A 24,039-nucleotide genomic window follows, 5' to 3' on the forward strand; every position below is an offset into this window, starting at 1 on the left:
GGAAATCATCAATGATGTTTTAGAGAAATTTAGTTATATGCCTAAAAATGATGATTTTATGATCGCAACTTGATTGGAATTGAATCGCGTGTAGAAAAAGTGGGATGGTTGATAAATGATAAGCAAGTTATGGGGATTTGGGGGATGGGAGGCACTGGTAAAACAACTATTGCACAAGAAGTATTTCGCCGAAACAAGAATAAATTTGATGGTCATTGCTTTGTGGAAAATGTTAGGGAAACAATGACAAAGCAATCATCAAAATCAGTACGAGACAAAATCATTTGTCAATTATTAAGGGACAAAAATTTACATATAGACACATCGGATTTGGATGTTTTTACTAGGAGAAGGCTCCAGAGTATTAAAATATTCATTGCTTTTGATGATGTAGATGATTTTAACCATTTAAAAAATTTAGCAGGAGAGCGTGATTTGTATTGTGAGGGAAGTAGAATCATTGTAACTAGTAGATATCGGCAAGTACTTGAATATGTTTGTTCAAAGGATGGCATATATGAGGTTGAGAATTTAATTCATTCTCAAGGTTTGGAACTCTTTAGCTTGCATGCCTTCAAGCAAAATCTTCCCAAGGAAAGATATATGGAGCTATCAGAGAAGGCAATAACCTATGCTGGATTCAATCCATTAGCTCTTAAAGTTTTGGGATCTCATTTATTTAATATGGGGATAGAAGAATGGAAAAGTGAATTGAAAAAATTAAAAGGCGAATCTCTTGAGAAAATTCAAGATGTTTTGAAAACAAGTAATGATGAGCTTGGAAAGATTGAAAAGAAAATATTTCTTGATGTTGCATGTTTCTTCAAAGGGCAAAATAAAGATGAGGTTGAGAGAACATTAGAAGTATTTGGTTTCTATCCAAAAAGTGGAATACCTCGCCTAATTAATAAATCTCTCATAACTGTTTCGTCACTCAATGAGATTCATATGCATGACTTGCTGGAGCAAATGGGTAAGGATATTGTTATTAAGGAATGCAAACAGCCTGGAGAACGTAGCAGGTTGTGGAATTATGAAGATATTAGTCACATATTGACAACAGAAATGGTAAGGACTAAATTAATCAATGAAGATTTTTTCATTATCATATTTTGAATTTTGTAAGAATCGTAGCTCTCGTGACGAATTAAGTATTAATCAATAATCCTTTGTGATGTTATTTTATTAGGGAACCGAAAATGTTGAATGCATATTGCTTTATACGCCTTGGAGCTGTAGTTTGAAGCTAAGTGCCATGGCCTTTATGAAGATGTGCAATCTTAGATTCGTCAAAGTCACGCGTGATCCGTGGAATATCATTGAATTTTGTCCAAGCCAAGTGCACCTTCCTAACAACTTTGAATTTTGCGCACGAATGCTGAGATATATTCACTGGGATTATTATCCTCTAGAATCTTTGCCACCAAAATTTTGGCCAAATAATCTAGTGGAACTTCATATGCGTCATAGCAAACTCATACAACTGTGGAATGGAGGAGATAAGGTACAGTTTATAGAAGTTAATTTGTATCTTCTAATTTATTGATATTTTTCTATTTAATTACAGCCTCTTGGAAATTTGAAATTAATGGACCTCAGCTACTCTTATAACCTGATCGGGATTCCGGACTTGTCGAGTATTGCCCCAAATCTCGAGTTTTTATATTTGAAAGGATGTTCGAGTTTGGTTGAAATTCCCTCTCTTCAAAATCTGAGCAAGCTTACTGAACTTGATCTAAGTGACTGCCATGAAGTCAAAGATTGTCCAGAGATTCCACGTAATATAAAGTTTTACACTGGAATAGAACGACTGCCCTCATCAATCAAGCATCTGTCTCAACTTGTCAAATTGTCCTTGAATCGGTGTGATAAACTCGTGACTCTTCCAAGCAGCATTGGCAATTTGAAACGTCTTGAAGGACTTCATCTCGGTCAATGTTCAAGACTCGTGACTATCCCAAGCAGCATAGGCGAGTTGAAATGTCTTGAAAAATTATTTCTCTCTTCGCTCAAATTTTGCAAGTCTTCCAGACAACATCAAACAACTTTGAAGTTGAAACGGCTTGTTTTAAGCAGATGCAGAGTCTTAAAAGTTTACCAGAGCTTCTATCATGCTTAAAATACTTAATTGCAAGTGATTGCCCCTCTGGAATTTGCATCAACTTCTTTCCTTTTCTTACAACATGAAGATAAAAATGAAGCAGCAGATAAAAGTGAAGGTGAAAATGAAGAAGCAGAAAAAAGTGAAGAAGCTAATGAAAATGAAGAAGCATATAAAAGTGAATATGAAGATTGCGCATTTCTTAATTTTAGTGATTGCGTCAATTTGAATAAGAAAGTAATGGAGGATGTTTTTGAAGCGCATCTGTTGGGTCAGAAAGTTTGATTATATATGGAAGGATGTGAAGTGCCAGAACGGATGAAATATAAGAATAAAGGATCTTTGCTTAATTTCATTTAGACTTGGCCTTCGTCACTTAACTGCCATCTCTTTCTGCGTTGCTATTTATTCCACGAAAAAATTTGTTGTTACCAGAAGAATTGAATGTAGAGTGGATTTCATATATGAATCGAAATAGGCAGGACGTAATAAATTCATCTTATTTATGAATTCGATGGTTATTATGAAGGTCCGTGGTGTTGGAACTCATCACACTTGTTGCTTTCATTCAATGGATTGAGGACACGTTTTAATGAAGAGTGTTTCGTTAAGGCCTCATTTTGCTTCACCAGACGATGACGAGGAGTATATTATGAAGTGTGGGTACATCCTATATATAGTAGAAATAAAACAGAAGCAAATCAAGGGCATCGGGATGACGGGAATATTGGAAAACAACTTGCAGAGAAGAAGAATAAATAATGAGGAAGAAGAAGAGGAAGAGGAGGCTTCTTCTTCTTCACTGATCTAAATCTCTCTATCTCTTCCCGCTTCCTCTTAGCCAAACCCTACTCACGCTCACTACGGTATAACTCATTTCTAGTTTGTTACTCTTAATTGCTTTACTCTTATTACAAATACTTGCAATCTTTTGACTCTATCATCTCCTTATTTGGTTCTTAACAACTTGCCGCTCCATATTTGAGAAAGAGAGGGATGACTATACAGAGAATAATTGAGCTCAAATCGGGGAAAACAGTGAAATGATAAATACTATTTTCGTTATATGTAATGTAATCAATATTGCAATATAATATGTTGTTATGTGAACATAAAATCTATTCTCATCCACATTACTACATTAACTTCAAATCCAATGATTGATCGAATCGAACCTTCTTCACTTCCAAATCAACTAACATAAACATTGCAAATAAACTACAACTCTCTAACCTGAAGAATAAATAGCCTTTATAGTTATTGTTACAATTCTGGAAGTGAAAATAGAGCAGGGTAAGTAGATAAAAAACTGTAAAAAACCAGTTTTTTTTTAAGATAATACTTCTCTCATATGGAGAGTTCATTTTACAGGTTATATATATGCAAAAAGAGAGTTACATCAGTTAATACACATCACCTATGCTGTGAAAGGAACGTAAGATGGCTCACTAGAACTCACAAATGCTGCAAAATAAAGTAATCACTGCAAGCAATAAAGTGAGGATAGCAAAGAGATAACTAGTTCTCAAAGAGAAATTTAATCAAACATATGGTGGGCACAAATCTGCAGAAAGCTTTGACATACAAAGACATTTTATTCATGAACCAAAGAGGCCTTTAAATAGGCTTAACACAATAACTGAAAACAATAAAATAGCAGAATTAATTGGCACTAAATCAAAAATGCTCCCACTACTAACAAACAACCAGAATTTTAGGAAGAAAAACAAAACGTGCCTAAGACAAAGTCAGAAAATAAAACAACTGTCACTTTGAATCAATCTCTAATACTCCCCCTTGATTCAAAGTTGCAAACTCCAAGCTGATTTCTGAAGTAGACATGCTTGTCCCGTGGAAGTGATTTTGTGAAGATATCAGCAACTTGTTCATTTATGCTACAATACTGTAATTTGATTTCTCCATCTGCCACAAGATCTCTAATAAAATGAACACGAATGTCCACATGCTTTGTTCTTCCATGGTACACTGGATTTTTTGTCATGGCAATTGCTGCTTGATTGTCACAAAAAATTTTAGTTGCTCCAGATTGTTCTTGACAGAGATCAGCAAGAATTCTCCTTAGCCATACTCCTTGACATGCTGACGATGTTGCCGCTGCGTATTCCGCTTCTGATGAAGACAAGGCTGTCGTGCTCTGTTTCTTTGAACTCCAAGAAATAGCATCAGACCCAAGATTAAAAATATATCCTGAAGTGCTCCTTCTATCTTCCAAGCATCCAGCCCAATCGCTGTCAGTGAACCCACTTAATTTGAAAAATGATACTTTTTCATACCACAGCCAATAATCAATGGTTCCAGCTACATAACGCAGAATTCTTTTTGCTGCTCCAAGATGATGCTTTGAAGGATTATGCATGAACCTGGAAATTACACCAACTGAAAATGCAATGTCTGGCCGTGAGTGTGTTAAGTAAATCAAGCCACCAACCAAGCTTCTAAAGTGACTTGCATTGGCTTGTTCAGTCCCATCATCAACTCAGTAACTTATCATTTAAGTTCATAGGAGTGGTCAACTTTGTAGTTTAACATGCTGAATCTTTTAAGTAAATCAGTTGCATATTTCCTTTGTGACACAAAAATACCATCTTCAACTTGCTTAACCTCTAACCCAAGAAAATAATGCAACACACCCAAATCTGACATCTCAAACTTCTTTTTCATGCAGACTTTGAATTCATCAATAAGAGAAGGAGAAGAGCCCATATAAATCATATCATCAACATAAAGGCAAATAATTAGAAGATCATTTTTACCTTGCCTTTTTGTATAGAGAGTGGGCTCATTCTTACTTCTCTCAAAGCCATTCTGATGGAAATAAGAGTCGATTTTGCTGTACCATGCCCGTGGAGCCTGCTTCAATCCGTAAAGTGCCTTTCGCAGCTTGTAGACTTGGTCTTCTTTTCCACGAACAACAAAACCTTCAGGCTGAGAAACATACACCTCTTCTTCTAACTCCCCATTTAGGAACGCCAATTTAACATCAAATTGGTAGATGGGCCAATTTAATTGAGCAGCCAAGGCTATTACAATTCTCACCGTTTCAAACCGTGCAACCGGAGAGAAGGTGTCGTCATAATCTACACCTTGTTGTTGTGAATTGCCTTTCACTATGAGTCGTGCCTTGTATTTTTGAATGCTGCCATCTGCATGAAACTTTGTTCTAAAGACCCATTTAACTCCAATGGCTTTCTTATCTTGAGGAAGATCTACCAATTCCCATATTTCATTCTTCTAGATTGCTTCAAGCTCATCTAACATTGCATTGCGCCATTCTTCTTTTTCTGCTACTTCTTCAAATGTTGTTGGATCAGCTACAAACAAGGCTTGTGTGCCTTCATAAATTTCAGCCAATGATCTGAATTTTCTTGGAGGAGTTTCACCTTCAGATGCACTACTGTTGCTGGAACTTGAAGAAGTAGTGCTTGGTGAGGTTGATAAGAATGGACTAGGAGTGTTTGGAGGGGTTGCTTGTTGTCTAATGGTTGGTGATCCTTCATTTTCTGTTGGAATCTTGAACTGAATGTCATCTGATTTCTCCTGCCAACACCAGCTTGCCTCTTCATCAAACACAACATTCCTGCTAACAATCACCTTGCCACTCACAGGATTGTAAAGCCTATATGCTTTGGATTGAGTACAATAACCAACAAAAACACATTTCACAGATTTTTCATCAAGTTTGCTACGATTATGTGAATCTACCAATGAATAGGCAATACAACCAAATATTTTTAAGTGGCTTACCCAAGGCCTTCTTCCACTCCATGCTTCATACGGTGTTTGGTTTTGGACAGCCTTTGTTGGTGACAAATTCAACAAATATACAAAGAATCGCAACACCTTCAAATTTCAAAATGATCAGGCATTCCCTTAGCCTTTAACAAACTTCTTGCCATTTCAACGACAGTGCGATTTTTGCGCTCAGCCACTCCGTTTTGCTCCGGTGTATATGGTGCTGTTAGTTCTCTGTGCAGGCCTTGTTTATCACAAAATTAATTGAATTCTTGAGACACGAACTCTCCTCCTCTATCGGTGCGAAGGACCTTTATGCTTTTTCCACTTTGCTTCTCAACAAGTGCCTTGAACTTCTTGAAAGTGTCAAAAGTTTCTGATTTGAATTGCAAGAAGTAAACCCAGCTCATGCGACTATAGTCATCTGTGAACAACAGAAAATAATGACTCCCACCCAACGATTGTGTTTTCATGGGGCCGCATAAATCAGCATGTACAAGCTCAAGACATTCAGATGCTCTTCTAGACTTTCCTATAGGAAATGGTTTTTTACATTGTTTCCCATATACACACCCTTCACACAAATCTAATGACTCAATTCTAGGTAACCCAAAAACCATTTCCTTTTGACTCAATAATTTCAGACCCTTTACATTCAAATGCCCATACCGTAAATGCCATAATCTAGACTCTCTATTTTCATTGACAATAAGAGCATGTTTTTCAACACTGGAAATTTCAAGTGGAAAAAGCTTGTTTGGTGCCATGTGAACATCTACAATAATCTGTTCTGATTTTTTTATCTCTAATCACACATGAGCCATCATCAAACATAATTGAATATCCACTAGACACAAGTTGTCCGACACTTAACAAATTTTGTGATAGACAAGGAATAAAATAAACATTGTAAAGGAGCTTCACATTACCGTGGCCTTTGCTTATTGCCACCGTGCCTTTGCCTTCAACTTGCACTTGTTTGTCATCACCAAGTCTCACTTTCAGTTTGTATGACTCGTCAAGCTCCTTAAACAAAGATTTTATTCCAGTCATATGATTGGAACACCACGCCCGAAACCAGATGTCACTTGAGGCTTTGTTGTCATCTTGAGAGGCCATAAATAGCTTGAGCTCTTCCTCATCTTCTGCAAAATTTGCTTGCTTTTCTTTCCTCCAGCATTCTGCCTTCACATGCCCATACTGCTTGCAATTATAGCACTGGATATTGCTCTTGTAATTTTTCTGCCTCTCTGTTGTTGGCCCTTGCTCATCTTGTCCACCAATTTTGCCTCTACCTCTACCACCTCTGCCACCACCTCTGCTGCGATATCCTCCTCTACCACGTCCTCTGGTTAATGCCTTCCTTAAGTCATCTTGTTGTTTAAATGACTCCCCCATCACTTAAAAAGCCTTTTCATCATTCTTTTCATTTGCCCTGTTCAACCTTGCCTCATGGGATTGTAAAGATCCCATTAGTTCATCAAACGAGTAAGTAGCCAAGTCTTTCGACTCCTCAATAGCTGCCACTACATGATCAAACTTTGGAGTTAAACTGCGCAACACTTTTGCAACAACAAATACATCGGAACTACTTCTCCATAAGACCTCATTTGATTAACTATTACAGATACTCTAGATAGAAAATCCTGCACTGATTCTCCGCTTTTCATTTGCAAGGTTTCAAAATCACGGCGAAGTGATTGGAGTTTTACTGTGATTATTCTTGTTTTCTTTAAGTCTAGCCTCTTCATCTCATTCAGGATACCGTTCTCAACCAAGTCCCACAAATCTTGAGACTTGAACAATGTCTTCATTTTGATGCTCCAGAATTCATAGCATTCACCTTTGAAGATTGGAATTGATGGTTGAGAAATATTCATTGCATTGCCATTAGATGCCATGAGTCGTACGCCCGGTTACAATCGAACGAGGCTCTGGTACCACTTCTGCTGTGAAAGGAACGTAAGATGGCTCACTAGAACTCACAAATGCTGCAAAATAAAGTAATCACAGCAAGCAATAAAGTGAGGACAGCAAAGAGATAACTAGTTCTCAAAGAGAAATTTAATCAAACATATGGTGGGCACAAATCTGCAGAAAGCTTTGACATACAAAGACATTTTATTCATGAACCAAAGTGGCCTTTAAATAGGCTTAACACAATAACTGAAAACAATAAAATAGCAGAATTAATTGGCACTAAATCAAAAATGCTCCCACTACTAACAAACAACTAGAATTTTAGGAAGAAAAACAAAACGTGCCTAAGACAAAGTCAGAAAATAAAACAACTGTCACTTTGAATCAATCTCTAATAACCTACTGCTCTAACAACTACAGCAGTAATTAAATAACAACTCTTAGCAAATTAGGCAGCAAATTAAGCCCAACCATACATGACCAAAAGAGCTGTTATATCAGTACAAAATTCACAGTTGTGAGGACATAAACATAAACCAAAATAGCTTCTAAGTATCTAGGAAAAATCTCATTACATCAACACTCCTCCTTGAGAGTTTTCCTGGATACTCCAAGCTTTTTCCTTATCTCTTCAAATCTACTTTTAGGAAGGGCTTTAGTCAGAATATCAGCAAGTTGCATTTCAGACTTGCAATGAAGCAACTTAATCTCAGCATTCTTCTCAGCTTCCCTCAGAAAGTGATACTTCACTTTAATATGTTTAGTCCTCCCATGCTGAATAGGATTATTAGCTATAGCAATTGCAGATTTGCTATCACAAAGAAATGACAAAGAGGATTAACTTGTTCAACTCCCAAATCAACCATCAATTTTCTAAACCAAATGGATTGATTTGCAGCAAAGAGCGGTGATATATACTCAACTTCAGTAGTAGATTGTGCCACCACATCTTGCTTCTTTGAATTCCATGATATAGGACCCGATCCCACATAAAATACAAAACCGGATGTACTTTTAAATCATCTAAACAGCTTGCCCATCACTGTCCACAAAACCTTCAAGCTTAACTTCCTTTCCTTTAAATACCAAACACCATAGTTTGCGTAACCTCTAAGGTATCTCAATATTCTTTTAGCAAAGAACTAACTGAATTTGACTTGGTGAATGCATATACCTAGATAGTAAACTAGCAGGTACATTAAATCTGGTCTAGAAGTCACAAATATAGCAAACTTCCAATAAGACTTCTATACACTAAAGAATCGCCTTTTCTACCCCATCATCCTTGCTTAACTTCTCATGTGAAGCATAAACATACGGAGGCCCCAGTTAGACAAGTAAAACACATTAAGTTAGAAAATAGAAAGAAAAAAAATAGTAGACCTAAATTGACTTAGAGGAAAGTAGTACAACATGACCTAGAAGCATTACACATTTTTGAGGATTTAACCCAAAATCGTTTAGAGTTGAGAAAGCGAATCCATATGGCTGATCTCAAATCTTTGGGATAAATACTTAGTTGAGTTGAGTTGAGTTAATGAAAATTCCCGCATCCTCTTGATAGATTTCCAGACCCAAGAAATACTTCATGATTCCCAAATCTGACATCTCAAACTCCACTGCATATCCTCTTGAATTGATTACAAACTTGTGTTCACTTCCAATCACAAGCATATCATCTACATACAGTGAGACCACCAGCTGAACTCCATTCTTGTCAGATTTTATATACAAAGTTGGCTCATTGTCACTCCTCCTGAATCCATGATGAGTCAAGTGTGAGTCAATTCTAGCATACCAGGTTCTTGGTGCTTGCTTGAGTCCATAAAGTGCTTTCTTGAGCCTATAAACCATGTCTTCTTTCCCAATAACTTCAAATCCCTCTGGTTGCTGAACATAAATTTCCACAGTAAGAACTCCATTCAAAAATGCAGATTTGACATCTAGATGATAAACTGACCACCCATTTTGAGCTGCAAGGGACAGCAGCAATTTGATCGTGTCATGCCTAGCTACAAGTGCAAAAGTGTCTCCATAATCTACACCAAGTAACTGAGCATGTCCCTTTACCACAAGCCTTGCTTTGTGTTTATATACTGAGCCATCTGGATTTACTTTAGTTCTATAAATCCATTTAACTCTAATAGCATTTCTCCCTTTTGGCTTAGTGGTGAGTTCCCAAGTATCATTCTTTTCAATTGAAGCAATCTCCTCCTTCATGGCTTGTTGCCATTCTTCCAACTGAATTGCTTCTTGAAAGGTCACAAGTTCAACCTTTACCAAATTGCATCTCTCTTAAATTTTAGAGAGAGGTTTAGTCTTCAACATAGGAGAATCAATGCTGCAATCAACATCTTCATCAGAAGCAACATTCGAAGCTTCATCATCATCAACTTCAGTATCACTAGAATCTGAATTTGACTTTTGGTTGTGAGTTTGATGCCTCCATATAACTTCTGGTCTATCCCAATCCCAAGAAGCTTCTTCATCAATTTGTACATCTCTGCATATCACAACTTTCTGTATTTTTATATTATAAATTCTATATCCCTTGGATGTTGCTGCATAACCCAAGAAGATTCCCAACTCTGCTTTATCATCCAATTTAACTCTCTTGGCATCAGGAATATTCATGTAACAGATAGAACCAAAAACCCTCAAATGTTTTGCAGAAGGTTTAGTCTTAAGCCAAGCTTCTATGGGTGTCTTACCTTCAACCGATCTAGTGGGCAACCTGTTGAGTAAATACACACAGTATACACACTTCAGCCAAAACTCTTTAGGAAGTCCCTTCTCCTTTAACATGCATCTAGCCATTTCAACAATAGTTCTGTTCTTCCTCTCGAAACTCCATTCTGTTGTGGTGAGTAAGGCAATGAAAGTTGATGCTCAATTCTGCTTCCTCGTAGAATTTATCAAATTCACTCAAGTGTACTCTTTCCGTTGTCGACCTCAAAGCTTTAAGGACACATCCCCTGTGCTTCTCAACAAAAGCTTTGAGTTTTTTAAAAACATTGAACACTTGACTCTTTTTGCTTAAAAAATACACCCAAGTCATCCTTGTCAAATCATCAATAGACAAAATGAAATATTTGTTTTGGCTCAAGGAAGGAATGCTCATGGGACCACAGACATCAATATAGATTAACTCCAACTTTTTTCTAGCTCTTTTAGACTGATTACTTGGAAAGGATTTTTTATGCAATTTTCTAATTGACAACTATCACATACTTCATTACGGATAGAGATTTCAGGCATATCCCTAACCATGTCTTGATTTTGGATAAACCTTAAGGAATTCAGATTATAATGCCCAAACCTTCTATGCCACAACCAATAATCATCAATTTTAGCACTATTCACATGTTGAGATACACCATTAGACACCAAGGGAAAACTATTATCAATCATGTTCACCTTGACTAATTCACAGCCATTAACATCATAAACATGACAAAGATAAATCTTTGAAATATAAGGAATAACCCTTTTTAATCATTTGAGCAACACTTAAGAGGTTTTGATCTAAGCAAGGGATGTAAAGCACATCATGAATGCATTTAATACCTTGCTTGGATTGCACAACAACTGTTCCTTTTCCTCACTTGAACCAACTCACCATTTCCAAGCTTCACCTTAGTTCGAAAGAGTTATCTAAATGAGCGAACAAGCTTTTAGCTTTTGCCATGTGACTTGTACACCCACCGTTAATAATCCAGGTGAGTTTGTCCGCTTGTTTGAGTGATTGTGAAGCCATGAATAAGTGATTATCTTGCTGCTGGATCGATCACCAGTGAAATTGGCTTGTTGAGCTGGTTGTTTTTAAGCCTTACATTGCTTAATTCGCAATCTTTAGCAATATGGCCATACTTCTTGCAATAGTGACATTGGACACGTTTGATTCCCTTCTTCTTCCAACAATCTTTCTCAAGATGGTTAGTCTTGTTGCAAGTAGAACAAGGTGGGTATTTCCTTGTTTTTCACCCTCCTTTGCACTTTTAGTTTGCTTCCCTTTCTTTGTCCTTTTCTTTGCCATTTCCATTTCCTTCTTTTATTGACCTTCCTTTGCTTTGCAACAAATGCCTCCTCGAAGCATCTTCTTGTCTTATAGCTCTTCTCTGCTCAATAGCTTGCAATGCATTTACTATCTCACCAATGTAATCCTCCTCAAGTCTTTAGAGTCCTCCAAAGAAGAGATCTTTGATTCAAACCTTTCGTAAACTAACCAAGACTTTCTCCATAATTCTCCGTCGCTTAACTCTTCACCAAGAAGCCTGATCTTGTTAACAACATTCATTAGTTTATCAATATAATCTTTTAGACTTTCAGACTCTTTCATCTTAAGAACCTCAAATTCCCTTCTCAAGTTGAGTATTGACATTTGCTTTGTCTGCTCACTTCCTTGAAACTCAGCTTTAAGTAAATCCCAAGCTTGCTTTGCTGTCTCACATGCCATATTTCGGAGAAAATCACCTCGTAAATGAAGCATGAATGCATGACAATGCCTTAAAACCCTTAGCACACTCCTCACTATGAGCTTTTATTTGTGCAAGAGTAGGATCCTCCCTCAAAGGTCCTGGTTGCCTACCTATTTCAGTCGCTTCCCACAAATCAAAGGCTTTAAGGTAAGCCTTCATCTTGATAGCCCAAATAGCATAGCCTTCTCCAAAAAATACTGGTGGAGTAGGAGCAGAGTATCCACTTGAAGCCATCACTCTCAGCTCTAGTGTTTAAGGTTTTTTAGCGCAAGGAATTCTTACTTGTTTTCTCTCTTTGTTTCAGTCCCTTAAGATCATAAGGAGCTCGATACCATCATATAATTCGGAAGTGAAAACAGAGTAGAGTAAGTAGATAAAAAACTGCAAAGAACCAGTTTTTTTGAAGATAATACTTCTCTCATATGGAAAGTTTATTTTACAGGTTATATATATGCAAAAAGAGAGTTACATCAGTCAATACACACCACCTACTGCTCTAACAACAACAGCAGTAATTAAATAACAACTCTCAGCAAATTAGGCAGCAAATTAAGCCCAACCATACATGACCAAAAGAGTTGTTACATCAGTACAAAATACACAGCTGTGAGGACATAAACATAAACCAAAATAGCTTTTAAGTATCTAGGAAAAATCTCATGACATCAACAGTTATAACAGGCTTAAAATGGAAAGCTAAAGAAATGATAAAATAAGGAAGAGGAACAACAACATCACATTAGAGGAAAACCTCTCTAGTAGAATAAACATTGTAAATAACTAAAAAGGCTCTAAAATGCCTATGGTGTAGGAACAACAGGAATTGAATTTTTGTTAGTATATATGGAAAAGAATAATAGAATATAGCAGCAGAGAAATATAGCAGCAGAAGATATTTTATTTGATTCATCAAGCTTACATATATAGAACTTGGAATAACAGAAATTCAATAAAAATTCCAAGTCCTAGTAGCTGATTACGTGATCCACAAAATCTCAAGTAAGACTAATAGTTTCCTAAATAATAGGAACTAATTATTGACAAGGAAATATTCAAATTTTGAATTAGTAAAACAAGGTTACGTGCAGTCCAAAAGCATTATTCTAACACTCCTCCTTGCTTTAGGAACTGCAAACTCCCAGCTTCTCCTTGAGAAATTCAAATCTGCTAACATGAAGTGACTTTGTAAATATGTCTGCGATCTGATTTTCTGTTTTGCAGTACACTAACATCACTTCACCATTCTTCTGGACTTCTCTTAAGTAATAAAACTTAATATTGAAATGCTTAGTCCTTCCATGGAACACTGGATTTTGAGATATAGCTATGGCAGCTTGATTATCAACAAATATCACAGTGCTGTCATCTTGTTTCAGCTGTAAATCCACCATAATCTTCCTGAGTCATAGTGCTTGATTAGCAGCAGCTGTTGCTGCTACAAATTCTGCTTCAGCTGTTGACTGTGCCACTATTTCTTGTTTCTTTGAGCACCATGAAAAAAACCCTGATCCAAAAGTAAAACAATAACCAGAAGTGCTTTTCATATCATCAAAGGACCCTGCCCAATCACTGTCAGAATATCCATGAAGCTTGAAATTCTGACTTTTGCTGAACTTGATGCCATAGGTTTGAGTTCCTTTGAGATATCTAACAACACGTTTGGCTGCCATCATGTGCAATTTGCTAGCACAATTTAGAAACCTGGATAAGACACTTACAGGATACAAGATGTCAGGTCTTGTTGCTGTAAGATACATTAAGCATCCAATTAGGCTTCTATACACTCCTTCATCAACTCGTTCAGCTCCATCTTCTTTCTGCAACTTCTCCTTTTGATTCATCGGAGTGCTCACACTCTTGCATTCATCCATTCTGAATCTTTTCAGAATTTCCTTCAAGTACTTCTTTTGGCATATAAAAACTTCATTCTGAGCTTGCTTGATCTCCATACCAAGAAAGTAATTCATTTCTCCAAGATCTGTCATGTCAAAGACCTTCATCATCTCCTTCTTGAATTCTTCAATCTTTACAACATTATTTCCTGTGACGAGTAAATCATCTACATAAAGAGAGATAATCACAATGTTAGAGCCAGCTTTCTTGACATACAGAGTTGATTCACTTAAGCTTTTTTCAAAGCCTAGCTTCAGCAAATGATCATCTATCCTGCTGTACCAAGCTCTTGGAGCTTGTTTTAGCCCATAAAGAGCTTTCTTTAACAAGCAAACCTTCTCTTCATGTCCTGGCACACTGAAACCTTCTGGCTGCTCAACAAAAATTTCTTCCTGCAATGAACCATTCAAGAAGGCCGATTTCACATCCAGCTGAAAAATCTTCCATCCTTGTTGTGCTGCCAATGCCAACAACATTCTGATTGTGTCCAACCTTGCTACTGGAGCAAAGGTTTCGGAGAAATCCACTCCCCACACTTGTGCGTAGCCTTTCATTACTAACCTCGCTTTGTGTTTGTTCACTGAGCCATCAGGATTGAGCTTTGTCCTGAAAACCCATTTCACTCCAATTACTTTTCTGTCTTGAGGTCTTTCTACTAGCTCCCATGTCTGATTCTTTTCAATCATGGCCAGCTCCTCCTTCATTGCCTTTATCCAATTTTGGTCTGTTTTCGCTTCCTCATATCCAGCTGGTTCAAAAAAAGCAACATTGCATCTTTGATAAATATCTGAGAGTGTCCTCGTTCCCCTGACAGGTTGATCATCTACAGATTCATCAGGAACAAGAGACACAATCTGCTTTTTGGTTTGAGACTCCTCATTCCAGTCCCACTGTTCATGTTCAAGAAATTGAACATCTCTGCTGGTTATAATCTTCCCTGTCTGAGGTTGAAAAATTCTGTAGGCTTTCGAAACTGAACTATAACCAACAAAAATTCCTTGCTCAGCCTTCTCATCAAGTTTGTCTCTCTTCACCTGTGGAACATGTGAAAAACATAAACAACCAAAAATTTTAAGATTGTTTAGGTTAGGTTTGACACCATGCCAAGCTTCAAATGGAGTCTTCTTTCCCACTGCTCTTGTAGGCAGCCTATTCAGCAAGAAAACGGCAGTATTTGCTGCTTCTGCCCAAAACCTTTTTTGAAGATTCTTCTCATGTAACAAGCACCTAGTCATCTCCATAATGGTTCTGTTCTTCCTCTCACTAACCCCATTTTGCTGTGGAGAGTAAGGGACAGTGAGCTGGTGCTCAATGCCAGCCTCTTCGCAAAATAAATTGAATCTTTCTGATGTATATTCAGTGCCATTATCCGATCTAATGACCTGAATACTACAGCCACTTTGGTTTTCAATCCAATTTTTGAACTTCATGAAAATTCCAGCAACTTCCGATTTAAACTTCATAAAGTATATCCAGCACATTCTTGTTAAATCATCAATAAAAACTATGTAATACCTGCTGCCATTTAGTGAAGGAGTTGACTGTGGACCACATAGATCAGTATGGATTAGCTGTAATTTCTCTGTAGCTCTCCATGTAGACGTTCTGAATGGAAGTCTAATTTGCTTCCCAAGCATACAAGCCTTGCAGCTTGTGAGATGCTCCTCCAGGTTTGGTAGACCTCTTACAAGATTATTTCTTTGCATGAACAGCAAAGCTTGATGATGAAAATGCCCCATCCGTTTGTGCCAAGTGTCTGTGGAAGTGAGTTGACATGAAAATGCCACTTGCTCCTCCTCCAAAGGATTCAGAGAAAAACTTCTTTGCCGCATCTTAATTCTGAATAATTCTTGACTGCTTGGATCAAAGATCAAACACATTTTATCTTCAAATAAAAGTTTGAATCCTTTCTCCAATAACTGTCCCACACTCAGCAAATTCTGATCAATTTCAGGAACATACAAAACTTCAGAGATTATATTTATACCTGAAAGACTTTCAATGGCTACCGTCCCCTCTCCTTCTACTGTGATGTATTCTCCATTTCCAATTCTGACCCTTGAACTTGCAGATTTGTCGAGCTCTCTGAATAGCTCCTCATTATTGGTCATATGGTTTGTACAACCACTATCAACAAGCCAGTTTTTGCTTGATGTCTTTGAGGCGAAACATGAAGCAACAAAGAGTTGTTCTGGCTCTTGTTGAGTTGCAACTTGAGCCTCACCCTGCTGCTGTGTCTCCTTCTCTTTGCAAATTATCTCTGCATGCCCAAGTTTCTTGCATTTTCTACATCTCATGTCAGGTTTTCTCTAACACTTGTAGTGAGGATGATTCTTTCTGCCACAATATTGACAAGGAGAATATTTTCCTCCTTTACTGCTAGTGTTGGAGTTGCTTTCAGTAGCTGCATTTTCTGAAATGCCTGCTGCTCCTTTCTTTCCTTTCCACTTCTTGTTTTTGTCTCCAGAATTTTGCTGTCATTTGGCTTGCAAGGCTCCCTCAGTAGTTCCTTCTTGCCTCATCATTCTTCTTTGTTCCTGTGCCTGCAGTGCACTTACTAATTCTGCCAAACTGATCTTTGACAGATCTTTAGTGTTTTCCAAAGAAGCAATGGTTGCCTCATATCTTTCAGGCAAGGATACAAGTATTTTTTGAACAATTCTATTGTCAGTAAGTTCAGCTCCAAGTATCCTTACCTTATTTGCAATGCCAGATAGCCTTTCTACATACACCTTGACGGTTTCTGATTCCTTCATATGCTGCATTTCAAATTCTCTAACCAGATTCAGCACCTTCATTCCTCTAATTCTTTCATCTCCTTTATACTCATTCTTGAGAAAATCCCAGATAGCTTTAGCTGAGCCAAGCGACATGATCTTGCTGAAGATGGTAGGAGAAACTGCAGCAAAGAGACAATTCTTTGCTTTGGATTTTTTGGTCTTTTTCTCCTTGTGTGTTTTGATCTGAGCCATTGTTGGATTTCCTGGTAAAGGAGGTACCTCATAATCTTCCTCTACAGCTTCCCACAAATCACACGCATCCAAAAAAGCTTCCATTCTCACTGCCCACACTTGGTAGTCTTCTCCATCAAACACTGGTGGAGCCACTACTGAAAAAGAACTCTCACCTTCCATTTTCAAAGGTGTTTTACAGAAGCAGGATTGGTTAATGTTTTGGGTAAACACTCAGTCAAAAAACTCACAAGTCTCTCACAGGTCCCTTAAGAAAATAGGGCTCTGATACCAATGTTAGTATATATGGAAGAGAATAATAGAATATAGCAGCAGAAGATATTTTATTTGATTCATCAAGCTTACATATATAGAACTTGGAATAACAGAAATTCAATAAAATTCCAAGTTCTAGTAGCTGATTACGTGATCCACAAAATCTCAAGTAAGACTAACAGTTTCCTAAATAATAGGAACTAACTATTGACAAGGAAATATTCAAATTTTGAATTAGTAAAACAAGGTTACGTGCAGTCCAAAAGCATTATTCTAACAATTTTCTATTGGCTTCTTTACAGAATTACTCTTTGGATTGTAGCCGTGGAGAGAGAATCTTTGTTAGATTGATAACAATCATGGGATTAGTAGTTTTCTTGATCCGCAAATCATCAGCACATTTCCTATCTTCTGCTTTTGTATGCTTCTGCACAATAAAAATAGAGTTGCAAAATTAGCAACTAAAAATGAACAAACATTAAGCAGAATTCAGCTAACTTCCATAGCAGACGGAAAATTTAAAATGGGAGCTATAATACAATTCACAGCAGTCATTCAATTTTATAGTTAAGTATCTAGGCAAGGCTAAAGGCTTTGTTGTTGTATCTAGGCAAGATCCCTAACATGGCACAACGAAATTCATAGAATTCAGCGACTAGTCCAAAACCGATTGGAGAAAGTGAATACAACATTAAGATCATGAGTTTAACAATAGCAAATTTTAGAGGAAAAATGCAACTCCTCAGAAGAAGCAACGTCAAAACCTGAATTGGTGACAAAACTATATTGCTAACATCCTGGTTCTAACATTAGGAGGATCATAATTATATTAATTTTTTTTAATTGAAATGATTTTCATTAAATAGGCTATATGGAGGTGAGAAGAGAAAGAAATGAGAACTAATAAGGAACAGTAACGCCCTAATTCTAGTGACAACAGAATTTGAAAAAAAAAAGTAAATTAAATAAATTAATAAATTGTTAAGTTTTGAATTTTTGAAAAATTAAAAAAAAAAATAAAAGAAAGAAAGAAGTCTAGAGATATCTCCAAGCCTCTAGCTGTAATAGAAAGGGGCAAAATAGGAAAAAAAAAAGTCGAGAATTGGGGGAGAAACAGGGGGAGCATCCACGGGTTAGAGAAAGAGGGGGAGGGACAAAAATAGTGGTGCCGAACCCAATCCAGCCAATTTTTTAACCAAACTCCATTTTCTCAAGCCATTTTTTTTATCACCACAGAATGTTCTCACCTTGAAGAAGTTAGTTGCTGTACACTTTCACCCAAGTACCCAAAATTGAAGAAGTGGAGAGAAAGTGTCGCACTGTCCATCTCTTAACATGACGTTTTTGATGCCAATGGTGCCTGCATGCAGTTTCCTTCCATAATTTAGCCACTATAAAACTCTCCCAAGCCTCCATTATTAGCCAATAATTGGAAAGAAAGAAGAATCAAAAGTTTTGGGGAAACTAAGTCTACAGCTAATACACAAACTCGACAAAACATCAGCAGAGGAGAAGGTGGTCACAGAGGTCACTGGAACCTTATCTACACCATGAAATCTTCATTAGGCCATTTTGAACGTGTTGAGTAAAAAATAAAAAATAAAAAAAGACTAGCAGCTCTTTGGGTTTCATGTGAACAGCCCCAATTTCTTCAATTTTTCCTGCCTTCTGGTTTAACAATGCAAATTTCATTTGATTGTCGGAATGCAAATTGGGCAAAGCTTCTCCAATCTTCCATGCAGTGTCAAGTGAAGGCCCTTTTATTCCTATTCCTAGACTTGCATATCTATTCAGTCCATGAGGTGAAGAATACTAGATGTTATAATTTTTAGCAATTTCTTGATAAGAAGTTTAAATGTTTAATGATTTAATTGACTATTAGCCTGGTTGATTCTCACATCATACGCTTTTCACCTTAAGTTCCACATTAACAACCTGAGCAAGAGATGTTATTTCTGTTTGTGCAATTATAATGTCAATAACATATTAAACTCATTCTTATATCTATTATAGTTGTTAAGGCACAAAATTCGATAGCTGTAGCATTCCTGTTAGGTAATTTCAATTGTTCAACTGGCTTTTTTTTATTTTTTTGTGGTATCATTTAAAACAAGGATTATTTTGACATAATTGATACACCAACGGACTTTGGAACAATATGCAGAAATCTTGAAAAAGGTGATAAATATATTGAAGATGTCTATAAAGATGTTCAATTCATTTGGGAAAACTGTTCTAAGTATGGTAGTAAAGGTGACTATGCATTGGACCTCATGAGCTGCAGCTGGCTTATTCGCTGAACAATCAAGAGGTTCGAGTGGTATGCGTTTTATGATAGTGTTCTTTCTCAATCAAATCTTTTTTATTTGTCTGCTAATGCTCATTTGGTAAACTTGCCTTTCCTTTTATTGGTTGGCACGCGGAAACATTGCCACCACACAAATACTAGGTCTTACTTATCCTAGGTCTTTTTTTGTTGTTATAAATCATAGCGTCAAAAATGGAGGAATAGCTATTATTTTAGGACTTGATAACACTATAAAAAAATGAATTTCAGTGCTTTAGGCAATATATCAGTACTTTTTTTTATGAAAATATATAAATTTTAATTTGTGACATAAGTATATCCTCCATTAGTTTTCCTTCAAAATTATCATTAGCTTGCTTACGTGGGTCTTAAGCAGGAGTTGTTGGGGCCAAACTATGCCGAGAAATTACTAATGTGGCAGGGCTATATGGCAACAAATCGGATGAAACATTGCCATAAGATATTTTTTAGTGCCAAATCATATATGCTATCGGAGGAAAAGTTCATGATTGCTACCACAAAGTAACCCTTCTTTCATCCCAAAACATCACAAGTCAACCATGATTCATTCTGATCCTTTATCAATTGGTAAGTACAGCAATTTGTTCATAGTGGGATTTGTGTGAACAGCTGAAACAGCTGATTCATATGTTCATGGTTTGTCTATGTTAGATAGTTTAGGAAAGTTTTTTTTTTTCTTCTTGTTGTTTATTGGTAAATGCTGTGCTCCACTGGGTTAAGGCTGTCTGGCTTCATTTTACCATGGTAGCCTGAGCATCATTCATTTTCATTGCGCCAGGTGCTGAAGGCCCTCAAGGGGAGTAGGACATTGGAGCATCAAGTCAAGGACATGGCAAAAGCGGTCAATCGAAACAGAAGACAAAAAGGCGTGATGGGTATGTCTCTGTACGGGTTAATTGTTTTTCTGTTAATGCGAAGTATATGAAATTTTCCTTCACTGTTCTAGACATATTTTGGGAATTCTTGAAATTAAATGGTAATTCCCGGATTCTGAATATCCAACTTTTAGACGTCTTATTGAGGTTATTTGGTAAATCTACATTGGCAGCAGATGAATCCAGCAGGAAATGATGAATGGTCATACAAGTAGCAGAGGACAATTTTTTCATCTTTCTTTTGTTGTTTTCATGCTCAATTTTCTGCTGGTCCTGTGAGATATTTTGGATGATTAAACCTTATAGTTGTGAAATTTATTCAGGGTAGTCCAGTTGTTAACTGGTGTTAATAAACTTGGATAAAATCTAATGTAAACATCAAACAGACTCCATGTGGCCCATGTGTCAGTGCACCCTGCTTTTGCTTTGTTCTCACATGTTAGACAGTGTCTTAGATTGCACAAAATGTTGTATCATAATCTTTCTCTGCTTTAAATGACATAGCTAGTTCTAATTTGCAGAAAGCACCATAACTTGATTGCCTATGCGCCGTATATGTTCTAAAGCGCCGTAGAAGAGAGCGTGAGGAGAATGCTGGACTTGCTAGCGGTAAGATTGGAGGCGCTGATAACAAACATGCTCATGAGTTGAAGCAAGAGGTGTGTCTATATTTTTTTACTAATGAATGGTATCCATATTCAAACTTCGTTGATCAAGTAGATATTAAGTTTGTCATAACCAATCCACCATTTCATGTTATATAACTAACAAGGAAAATCTATTTAATTTATATTGTAATATCTTAACTCTCTTGAGATACATAAATAACTAACAAGGAAAATTCATAAATATTATTTCAGAACCAAAATTTAAAGAAATAGAAAGAAAACTTTGAAAATAAAGAAAACTAAAATTAACCTACTTTGGACCGCACCCGAAGACTCCCTACGTACTTTCTAATTATCAATTCTACTGCAAAAATTTTAACCATTTCCAATTCTTGCCAAAAATTCAGCAACATCTTCCTTGTTGTAAAATGGACATTTTCCTTATTCAAACGCAAATTTCAACAAACAATTTTCAATTGAGACAAGCGCCCATCCAAAGTTTCACACATATAATAATAATAATAATAATAATAATAATAATAATAATAATACAAAGATAGATAGGTAAAATCCATTCTCTAACTCATTTTATTTTATTTTCCCCTTTAGCATCACAAGGAATGCCTAAAATATTAGTATATGGTTCGACCTACCACTTCGTAATTTCTAAATTATGAATATGGTAGTGTGTCATTTAATCAACCTCAATTCCAACCTCACAGCCAAAGTTGATTTAATAATAATAAAATAGATATTTGACTCCAAATCTAGAATGATTACATATGCACCAACTATAATAACTCCACTTTCAAGAATTTTATGTATCATTCAATTAACTAGAATTTCATATATACAGCACAAAAAGAAAATCACAAAGCAATATTCAAGAATAAAATTTTAATTATATTTCACTTACCCTCGGATTATTGTTATATTTAAATACACAAATTTTACCTAGTTTTAGCAAACATAATTTAGGTAAGCTCGTAAACAAGACACTAGTGGAAGACACTAGTCCCCTTGTTGAGCTTAGCAAATATATGAAATTTAAATTGTTGAAGTATTTAATCTTGAAGGTCCTATGGAGATACAAAGCTGAATGAATTGGAAAAAAAAAAAAAAAATATATATATATATATATATATAAACAAATGCAAGTAGTTGTTAAATCATTTTTTTTCATTATTATTATGAAGTGGCAGATTAAACAGGCTTAGAAAATAAATCTTCTTCCACCTCAAAATCTCTTTTAATGCATAAATTCCTCCACCTAGCCTAACTCTTCACATATAGGTCATTGATAGATATTGCATTATCAGCAGAGTAACAAATTTTGTTTTTAAAAAAAAATCATCAATCCCCAATTTCTCATACTAAAATTTCATACTCTACTAATTGATTGATTAGTTAGACACAAATCATGTCATCTTTTTAACATTTCAATGGCATGAAAGAATGAGTAACAATTCTAATGACTTATTAATTTAATTCAGAGCTATTATACTCGGGCATCAATACCCTAATCTAGTTTAACTAATGCTTCAACAAATGAAAAGGGAAAAATACAAGAAAGAAATATGACCTGGTTATCTGGTGTCCAGGCTTCGCTTATCTCCAACAAATAGACTATCTAGTGATGGTGCTGAAAATAAGAGGCTCAACAGACCTTAATGGCAGCCTCCACATGTTGAATTTCATTGAAGCTTTATGAATTTGGAACCTTCAAGTTCTGTTCCCAAATATTTGATTTTCCTTCTCCACTAATTCACAGTTGCCTTGCTTTGCTTCTCTACTGGGTTGGAGAACAATAGGATCACTTCTTTCCCTATTATCGATCATTGATTCCACATCTCTCTCTCTCTCTCTCTCTCTCTCTCTCTCTCTCTCTCTTGTGTTAAGTCAGTAAAGTCACAACTCGATTCCTTCATGCAATGTGATGCCACGACGATGACCTGAGGTGGAGCAGCAGTTGATAAGATGCGATGAGACGATGCCATGGAGGAAGGAACTGAGGGGTGAGGGTTGATGCTGCTGGGCTGAAGTTTGGAGTGAGGGCCAAGAAGAGTGGCAGATGAGGAAATAAAGAATCCATGATGAATTGTGAAGATGTCTTAGGATTTTTTTTTTTTTTTCAGCAGCTTCTTTTTCCCTAAAAAGAGTCTAGATCTTTCTTAATTTTTTATTATTATTATTTTTAATTAATTCTTATTTAAAGATCTCCCTCATTATTATTATTATTATTATTATTATTATTATTATTATTATTATTATTATTATTATCATCATTATTATCATTATCATTATATTGCCTTTCTCTTTTTTTAACGTTCGTTTAGCATTGAATTTCAGAGTCTGAAATTATTTATTTGAATAAAAATATAATTTTAAATATTATTGAGAAAAGTAATTTAGAAAAAGCTGTTTTGTTATTTTAGTTTTTTTATAGCTAAAATTAATTAAATTTAATTTTTAATTATTTTTTAACACTTTCTAATAATATATTTAAAAAAATAATTTTCTCAACAATAGTTTCAACAGTAATGTCAAATAGGTTCTTAGACTAACTAGAGTATTCTAGTCTTTCCGTCAAATTTCAACGCTTATTGTATTATAAGTGTTATTATTCACGCTAATACAAGGGTGTGGGCGTTACAAAGTTGGTTTGATAATATGTGGCTTATAACAACATCCGATTTGACAAGATCTTGGTTACATACCCAATATTTCTTGAATTTACCGATATGTGTTGGTGGTTACAGATGGAACCTTAGTGTGCACCCCTTTTTGTTCTTAGCAGTTATAGAACAAAATTACAATATGGTGGAAAACCAGCTAGTTTAATCATCTTAGTCAAT

The 24,039-nt window shown here is 36.1% G+C and overlaps 2 protein-coding genes across 2 annotated transcripts; one reads left to right on the forward strand and one right to left on the reverse strand.

Annotated features, from left to right (window-relative positions):
* Positions 1 to 129: 129 nt before the first annotated feature.
* LOC131172746 (TMV resistance protein N-like) lies at positions 130 to 1,284 on the forward strand. The gene is made up of 2 exons (XM_058134265.1): positions 130 to 1,068; positions 1,240 to 1,284. Exons 1-2 carry the CDS (start codon positions 130 to 132, stop codon positions 1,282 to 1,284), a joined length of 984 nt encoding a protein of 327 aa, XP_057990248.1.
* A 15,338-nt stretch (positions 1,285 to 16,622) lies between these two features.
* On the reverse strand, positions 16,623 to 17,279 carry LOC131172747 (uncharacterized). The gene has a single exon (XM_058134266.1). It carries the CDS (start codon positions 17,277 to 17,279, stop codon positions 16,623 to 16,625), a length of 657 nt encoding a protein of 218 aa, XP_057990249.1.
* Between the last annotated feature and the right edge of the window lie 6,760 nt (positions 17,280 to 24,039).

The sequence above is a fragment of the Hevea brasiliensis genome, chromosome 14 (genome assembly GCF_030052815.1).
Source record: "Hevea brasiliensis isolate MT/VB/25A 57/8 chromosome 14, ASM3005281v1, whole genome shotgun sequence".
Classification (NCBI taxonomy): Eukaryota; Viridiplantae; Streptophyta; class Magnoliopsida; order Malpighiales; family Euphorbiaceae; genus Hevea; species Hevea brasiliensis.